Genomic DNA, 9,443 nt, shown 5'->3' on the forward strand with positions numbered 1-9,443 from the left:
TTATCCTGGACAATCGGGAGCCTCTCTTAAATCTCGCAGGTGGCAGCCTCGTTTTTCCTTGGATGGCCCTTTCCTCGTCTCTCTTTTTTTAGAGTAGTATAATTTTACATATTGAATCAATCGTGCAATGCCAATCGTGTACTAACAACACACATTGAGGCCACAGTTAACCAGCAGTCTCTTTGGAGCCTTTCTAGTAAAATACTAAGGACCTTTCGATCGCTGCATTTGGGAAATGGTCACCTTCCCGTAGGAGGCAATACTGAGGAATTCTTCTGAGTGGGCTGAGAGGACCGTGGCATTTGGGCTCTGTGAGAAGGCAGGTGCCCCCCGGAATGGATTGTCTGCCTTCCCACGAGGAGCGCTTCGGCACGTTTCCGTGGCACTGCCTCGCGGAGCGATTCTCCATGTTAGGGAGAATGATTCTGAGGTTGGTGTGTTTCATCGCTATTCAAAGCCAAAATGGCATAATGAGCAGTCTGCATGTGATAAACTCAAATACCAAAAGGCTATTGTAACTTAGTGTTAGTGCATAGAAACCATAGTCATAAGGTGCTATTTTAGATTTATTCACTTGCTTATTTTCTGTGCTTTTACAAGTCTGTGAGTTCCATTAAGAGGGAACCAGGTCTGTGTTGTTTGTCACTTGATACCTACTCAATTACTAGCATGTAAAAATAAAGATCTTGAAGCAGTGTCGTTTTTTTAAGTAGAGCTCTGATGAGCATCTCCCCAAATCGTGACCATAGCTGTCATCCTGATTTTTTGTTAAGTAAAAGTAGTATACAGGCCTCCCAGTCTGTTAAAAAATATATTGTGCTGCATTTTTTACTCGTTAGTGGAGGTTTAAACTTTAGAAGACCTTATATAATGTCTCGTAATATTTTAATTTTGTAAAAATTTAAAACATTTTCATGCATATTCATATGCCTCCAAACAGACTGCCTGTGGTGGTTTTTGGTTTACCGTGGCCACATTTGCTTTCAAGGAATTTACTAGCTCTGCTTTTTGAAACTCATTGTTGCTAAAGAACATGTATTTTTGTTTTGTTTTGTTTTGTTTTGTTTTTTGTTTCAAATTATGACTTAATACGTGGTCCTGTCCCAGAAGGACCTGTGCCTGAATAACTAGAGATAACACCATCCTTACTTCATGATATTCAAAATGTTTAACAACAGGCTGAGGCACCAACCAATGAGACTGTTACCTCAGCCAGCAAGAGCAACTTCCAGTTTATACATCCGTAGGCCATGCCAGGGCCTGCTGAGTACAGACCCTGTCTCTGGAGAAGGCAGATCTGTAGACCCTGTTCATAACCTTTGTTTTCAGCCATTTTCCTCACTTTTTTAATGCGTTTTTTTGGAAGTGATTCAAAGCCTCAGAACCTTTTAATTATCCCACAATCATGCTTTATTTATACCTGCCTGGATATTCTACAGATGAGACAACTTTGGTCAAAAGGACACAGTAATTGAGTTCTGCCTTTCAGAACTTGCTGAGCTAAATGCAGGTTACAGAGACCAGCTCGGGCTGTCTCGGGTTTGTCCACACAGTCGTGCCTCGTTCGGGGTGGTGAGAGTCTCATTCTTTAGCTGATGGCATGGCCCTGTAGTCTTAGCGTTTCTCCACATTCCTTTCAGACCTTGGCCCTGGGCGTGGCAGATCGGTGGAGGATTCTCAAAGATCAAAGCACATCTTTGTTTTACTCTCGGCCTCTTTACAACTCTGCCTCACTGGAAAGAAAAGGCCCAGTGAGGGATGCTCATTCCCGCTACGGCCTTTGCATCTTGGCTTCATGTATTTGTGTCATGTCTGAGGCCGCCTGCCTCCAAATGACTCTGAATTTTCTGACTCTTTTCTTCTGTTCGGATTGCAGGTGCACACATTCCGAGGCCCGCACTGGTGTGAATACTGTGCCAACTTCATGTGGGGGCTCATCGCCCAAGGGGTCCGGTGCTCAGGTAGACACAGAACTTTCTTTATTCCTTTCCATTTATGTAAAGTGCCACCATGTTGAGCTGGAGACATCTCTCCAGAGCTGGAAAACAGGGTCAGATTAGCTCGAAAGTCTAGCTTTCGTAAAGGTTTGAGGCATCTTTGTGCTTAATAGAAAGACTCTATTAATATCACATGTTTATGCAAGCAAAGAAAAAAATTCCAAGCAAGTACATGTCTTTAGGCAACTACCTGCCACCTACAATAAGTAACAGTCCTTAAAAGAAAAGGAAATTAATTCCAATGGAATTGCATAGATTAAAAAAAAACAACAACACACATTTCTTTCCCATCCCCACTTTACTACAAAAGGAATGGCCTAGAAATAATAATACTGGTGAACGTTGACCACACACCAGGCACTGAGCTAAGCACTTTCTATTTATCACCCCTTGTAGCCTCACCGACAAACGCCAAGGGAGATGTCATTATTCTCCATCACATAGGTGAAGAAACTGAGGCTTCCAGGCCACTGTTAATTGCCCTTGGCCACATAGTAAGTGGTGGAACATTAATTCAACTCCAGAGCCCGGCTTAGTATTTTTCTGCCATTGGATAATGATGAAACTGCACACCTTAATTTGATATCATATATTTTCAAAACACTCTGAAACCCTAGGTGTTTTTCCACCTAGAACTGGACATACACCCCCATTGCTAACAGCGCACAACACATCTTATGAAGATACAACTAACAAAAATAGCAACGAATTGCCAAATTGATGTGTAACTGAGAGTCCCGATTCATCTCGCCATGCTTTTTCTGGCAAGCAGTTCTGGCCAGGAGCAAGAACAGCCTTCTATGATGTATTGATTAGGTTTCCGGCAACACCATGACTGATTTTTTTTTCCTTGCTAGGGTATGATTTGAAAACATAGCTCTTATGAAGCATTTAAAATAAAAATAAGCTGATGATAATACATTGCAATGATCTATCTTCCCACATTACCCATTTTGCTTCACAGGATCAAGGGACCTTAAGTTCTTTCTCTACTTGAAAGGCACTATCTCAGCTTCTCCTGGGTAGATGCAGCAATTGCTGGTGGAAATACCTGGATGGTTCAAGTAGGGCTCATATTAGTCAGTTGACTATACCTGTCTCCATCCCAGATCCATGAGCAGAAAACAAAGGCTCAAAGCAGTCTTTCCAGAAATGTTCCAAATACTCTGATTAACACAAAAGTCATACTTAGTACAAAGTATCTCACAGCTCCACCATTGAGCAAAGTGGTAGAATACCTGAATTACTCGGTGGTCGTTAATTCAGCCTGCTCCACCTGACTATACCTGTAAAAAATATCTCTAATTGCTGATACTATCCAATTTCAGCAGGAAATTGGTCCAAAGTCAATATAATGAAAACAAAAATCTGGAATTCAGATTAGCTATGAACAGCAACTTTCTCTGGGTTAAACGAGTTTAGGGTTTTTTTTCTAATTTTTTTTTAATAGAACATATTCTAAGGCTATAATGTTAGTATTCTCCAATGGCTATCATTTAGCCTCATATTTCCCTTGAGCAGCAGGAAAACTGAAAACTGACCATTAAAGGTTAGAAAAAACAATCATTGCAGCTTACATCTCCGTATCTTTATGGAGATTAAATAAATATTTTAAAATGAACCAAGCTTTATTTAAAGCATATGGAATTGTATTAGCTTGCAAAAACTGAATATTTATTATAAAGCATCTTCATTTTGATAAAATATCAGTATTTGATTCTGCACAAACACACTGTTGCTTCAGATCTTAAAATGAATTTTATAAGGATATTAAAAATTGAATTATCATATAATCCCACAATTTCACTTCCAGGTATATACCCCAAAGAAATGAAAGCAGGCACTCAGAAAGATGTTTGCACACCTATGTTTAGAGTAACGTTATTCATAATAGCCAAGAGGTAGAAGCAGCCCAAGTGTCCCATCAATGGATGAATAGATAAAAAATGTAGTGCATACATACAGTGAAATATTATAGAAAATCCTGTCATATGTTACAATATGAACGAACCTTTAGGACATTATGCTAAGTGAAATGATCCAGTCACAAAAGGACAAATACCATTATGATTCCACTTACATGAGTTATCTAATGTAGTCTAATTCATAGAGACAGAAAGTAGAATAGGGTTGCCAGAGGCTGGGTGGAGTGGGGTCTGGGCAAATATTGTTTAATTGGTACTGAGTTTCAGTTTTGGAAAACGAAAAGAGTTTTGGAGATGGATGGTGGTGATGGCAGCACTTGGTGTGAAGGAATTTAATGCCACTGAACTGTACACTTAACAATGGTTAAAATGGTGAATTTCATGTCATGTATATTTTACCGCAGTTCTTCAGAATTGTTTTAAATGAAGTTTATACAAATATAGTAAAAATTACTGATGAAATAACTTAAGAATAGCAGAGCGGTTAGCCTTATATTTTCTATCACCGTATTGGCTATTTCTTTTACTGAACTTTCATGTAGTGTCCAAAACGCCTCAGACTTTATACGTATTAACTTATTTGATTCTCATAATAACCCTGGAAGTAGGTGCCATGATTCCTCGTTTCATAAAAGAGGATCCAAACAAGAAAACCAACCAATTCGATTTCATTCGATTGGCCAAAATTTATATTCACTAAATGTTATTGACATTTGCTTGAGTTTTCAAAATATTATTGACGTTTGCTTGAGTTTTGTTGAATTTCTCATGTTGATAAAGCTGAGTTAGAACTGGTTTTTTTTTCCCCCTTGGAAGGAGGGTAGACAGAACTCAGCCAGTAAACAGTACATGAACATAACGTATTCATTTTTAAAATTCAGTTTTTTGATGGTTTCACGAAAAGCCCTCTCAAAACCTTGGTGTGGTTAAGTGCTTTTTTATAAAGCAGGTGGTAATGTTTATTGTCATGTGTGTAACACATATATATAATAGAATATATATTATTATTATTGTTATTCTTTATACCTAGAAGAAAAAACAATGTTAGAAGCCACTTTGAATAGGCAGCATATCAACTCTGAACAACTTCAGCATTAAATTTTTATTTTCCAGAATGTAGACTGTGCCTCGTTGTTGTCACGGTCAGTCCATCAGTGGACACTAACTGCTAACAAGGCTTTACTATGCTCATGCCGTGTTCACTGAACCTAAAGGCACCTTTTCAGCTTCAGATCTTGATAAGAGCTTCAAAAATAAATGCTTTAATCATCACATTACGTGGCATTGCTCTAAATTGTATACTCTCAGATACTCCCACTGGTGTCTAGTTAGACATTATTTCCACTCGCAGGTGTCAAAATAAGGCGAGTAGAAAGGAAAATGGCCCACCCGACCTGCCCACAAGGAGGAAGGGAGTGGAAGCTGTGGGCAGCTCTCCAGGCAAGTGCAGGAAGACGCTGGTGGTCATGAGTTCATACGGAGAGAGTGAGTGTCTCTCCCACAAAAGGAGCATCAAGGACTTAAGGGAAACAATCCAGCAAAGTCCCAGGTGCCCTTTAGGAGCCGTAACTAGCTCTGGGAACCCAAACTCAAAAGCCTACATGTGGGTACAAAGGTTCCAGTCCCGAAAGGAAACGAATAACGTACGAATGACCTGGCTAATTGCCAAAACTATCTCAGTGAGATGTTCTATCCTTATAGTCCAGCGGCAGAGAAAGCTTAACGAGGAAAATGGAATTATATACAAGTTTCATGGGTAAAAACGGTTTCACACTCACCTTGCGGCGAGTACCACCTCTAAGCAGGGTGTATGTTCCAGAGAGATACAGCAAACCCTTGGGTGTTTTCGTTTTTATTTTTGGTAACGTAGAATTTGTGTCTGGCTTTGACAAAAGGGCCAGGCGAGTCTAATGTGGCTTCTTTGTTTACAGACTGTGGGTTGAACGTGCACAAACAGTGTTCCAAGCACGTCCCGAATGACTGCCAGCCTGATCTCAAGAGGATCAAAAAGGTTTACTGCTGCGACCTCACAACGCTCGTGAAGGCACACAACACCCAGAGGCCCATGGTGGTGGACATCTGCATCCGGGAAATCGAAGCAAGAGGTTGGGAAAAGACTCCTTATTGTAGCGATTTAATTTTGCTATTTATTTCTACAATTGTCAAGAAAACTTTCTTATAATTGTTGAACTGACTCTCTCTCCACTCTTGTTGAACTGAATCTTCTCTCTCTTTACACACAAACTAAATCAATGTCTGTTTCCTACATAAACCAGTTGTGCCTGAAATGCATTCGCATATGCATTCGATACATCTTGGCTAAGCATTTACTATGTGCTATACATCGAGGATATAAAAGTCACAGTTCTCACCTTCAAGAAATTCATACTGTAGTATGCAGAATGACGGGGCCAGATAAATAAATGTTGCGGGCGTGTATATTCAAAGCACCGTGGAGTCACAGAGGAATACATTTTAATTTTATTTGAAGAGCAATTCAGAAAGAGTTTATGGGAGAGAGGAGGTTTGAGTCTTAGAAAGTACTCCTATTCAATAAGTAAAAAAAATTGTTGATCAGCACCTACATTTTCTACCATACAGAAGTTTACTCCTGGTGCTGGTTCTGTTTATTTCAAAGAGAAGAGTTAAAAGATTAAAAATCACCATGCCTTGAATAGCCAAGGAGGCCAGGAGGGCAGAAACATTTCAAAGAAAAGATTCTTTATATTATGCGTGAGTCATCTTTCCTCTCGTTGTGCTTTGTTTAGCCTCTCTTCAGCATTTCAGCATCAAAATGTTCAATGATATGGTGGATGGAGTCTGGTTGGGGAGAACGTGGATTGCTGGATAGAACGTAGATAATTGGGCCATGTAAAAATCTCCAGGGCTTTAACCATTTTCGCCATGTATGTCCTCTGCTACAGTTGATATCCATTATTGTGTCCAAAATAGGTTAATATGTTCTGTGGGTATTTGCAAACTGGCCAACTATCCCATTCTTTCCAATTATCCCAAACCTTTTAGAGACAAGAAATGCAGAATGAAAACTATGGCTGTTCTGTCCCCTTAAGACTTGCTCATTTACTCTCCAGTTGTAAGAAATGCCTCCTGCCTTTTGATTGCTGTGGCTGTGGATGCTTTGGGCTCTGGTGAAGTGCTGATGCAGGGCGCTGAGCTGGGGAACAGTTGAGCAGGGGTGCCCCGACTCCGGATGAGTGGCTGGGAAAAGTAACCCTGGGTCCTGCTGGTTGGAAGGCTCTGCGATTTGGAGTCAGATCAGCAGCCTCTCCAGAGCCTGCAATCAGGACTGTGCTTTTCTGGAGAAGCTGTCGCCATCCCACAGTCATCAGAGATGACTGATAACCCGGGCAAAGTTACCACCCTTTCTTATGTCTGCCGTGTCCATGGTGAGCACAGCACTAAGCACGCCTAGGACGAGAGCTAGAATGGCACAAGTTAGGAATTTCTGCCAAGGCATCACGGCAGAGGGGTTGGAGCTACAGGCACTAGGGGCCTGCACCTGTGGGCAGAACCAGAGAATGGGCTGGAGGAAATTCATGTGACTCTTCCATTCCCAGCTTCGTCGCCACCGCTGCCAACATCGTACCACCTCTTCCATCCACAGCAAAGGCCCTATTGTTGTCCAAATGCTCATTTATGGCCATTGGTTTCTGCATGATGTGGCAGAATGAAAAGATCATGGACTCAAAGTTAGATTTCCAGCCCCGTCTCGTACGAGCGATAGTATGAGCTTGGGCAAGTCACTTACTCCGTTTAAATATCTGTTTTATCATCTATAAAGTAAATGGAAACAGTTGTACGATATCAGGTGGTCGTGAGGGTTAAAATGAGTTGATCCATATTAATGACCTAGTACAGGGCCCAACATGTAAGACTCGACCTGTGTTACTTATTTTTGCCTTTTCTCGGAATGACCAACACCCCAAATCCACCTCCACCTCCAAATCCGTCTGTCTGACCAACTTATTTAACCCGTATGTTTCAATGCTGTCACAGTGACCCCCAACAATAGTGTCTTTACCAGGATACAGATCTGTCCCTCGCAAGCAGCGCCCCAGGGCAGGCTCCTCTGGCGACCAGCCCCATCTCATCTGCCTGCCAGCCAAGGGCGAAAGGGCCTGCTCTTCCTCTTCACGTCTACACCCCAGGCGCCATACACCTCACCTCTGCTCTCTTCACGTTGCCAGAATTTAATGGCCATTGCAGTGGATGTTGTTCTAAAACTCAAAGTTTCCATTAAAACAGAGGGATGGGAGAATTAATATTGCAGGGGGAGCTGGCAGCCTCTGCCGCACCAGCAAACTCCAGCCCGTCCTTCGTGACGTCTGTCAAAGGCAGCTCACGAGTAAGACCTCCCCCTCGGCCTCTCTGTCCACAGACTCGGTTCGTGCTCCCTGTGTCGTGCTCCCATGTGCCACTGTGTCCTCACCTCTGTCTCAGTGCAAGGGACAGCCGTGCTGGGCATGCTTCCATGCATCACCAACCGGAACAGGGTGACAGCCGGTCTCATCTTCTGAACCAACTCAATTAAATGATCAGTAGTGGCAACCTGCACAACTGTATCGAGGTGGATTCTGAGGCTGAGTGGGGCTCAGTGGGAGAAGAAGCTAAGATCAACTAAGAGTGTCTCTGGTGGCCCCAGGAGAGAGGAGGAGCAATACTTCTAGCAGGAGTTTTTTTGTGTCTAATGCGGACCTAATGCAGACCGTTCTATATGGCAGACAGCACGCTCAATAAATATTTGCCAGGTGAAAAACAGGAACGTATGTTGGCTCTCAAGAGTTTGCCAGAATACACCGCAGCAGCAGAAGCAGCTATTTGTTTGCTTATTTTTCGCTGTAGCTATAGTTTGGTAGCAGCCAGTTTTTACATCAAAGGTCTGAAATCTGTTCCTCTGTTCCTTCTGATACCTTGGGGACCTGGCTAGGCCTTAGGACATATCTTAATCAGTCAGGAAGATTTAACAGAAACATATTTTTCGTAGCCTAAATATCCAATGATCAAGTTTCCAGAACCATGCATTAGAATTTTATTTTTCTGCATCTGTTTGTACAATTATTTATTTGAAGGTATAACAGCTAAATCAATATTTAAACATTTAACGTATTGTATTTATGATTAAACATAAAAGACTATAAAATTTGGATTGTTTCAACAAAATCAGGATAATATGGATCGCACATGTGTACGTGGATGTGTGTGTTCCTAGCACAGTGCCGCACGCAGCATGACACATGGATTGAGATGATACTGGGGAGAAAGCGAGTTGCTGCCTAAAGCAGTGAAATCGCGTCGAGTGGTCTGATGAACGAAGAAGCAGGTGATGAAACTCATAAACATAGGTTCGCTTTGCAAAGCCAGGCAGGAAGAAGCCCAGGCTGCTGGGGTCCCCACTGCTGCACAAGCAAGTGAAGACAAACTTGAGGTGGACAAGTCCAAGTTCTGACATGACAGCGTGTGATATATAAGAGCTCATTTTCTGATGGTACACAGTGTAGAT

General features: G+C 41.9%; 1 protein-coding gene across 2 annotated transcripts in view; it reads left to right on the forward strand.

Moving 5' to 3' along the window:
* The window catches only part of CHN2 (chimerin 2), a 274,342-nt gene that overhangs the window by 253,267 nt on the left and 11,632 nt on the right, over positions 1 to 9,443 (forward strand). For both annotated transcript variants that reach the window (XM_011361709.2, XM_023531520.1), the window contains 2 exons: positions 1,877 to 1,961; positions 5,854 to 6,027. In XM_011361709.2, the coding sequence (XP_011360011.1) occupies positions 1,877 to 1,961; positions 5,854 to 6,027 (259 nt within the window). The remainder of the gene's footprint in view (positions 1 to 1,876; positions 1,962 to 5,853; positions 6,028 to 9,443) is intronic.

Source organism: Pteropus vampyrus, unplaced genomic scaffold (assembly GCF_000151845.1).
Source record: "Pteropus vampyrus isolate Shadow unplaced genomic scaffold, Pvam_2.0 Scaffold69, whole genome shotgun sequence".
Classification (NCBI taxonomy): Eukaryota; Metazoa; Chordata; class Mammalia; order Chiroptera; family Pteropodidae; genus Pteropus; species Pteropus vampyrus.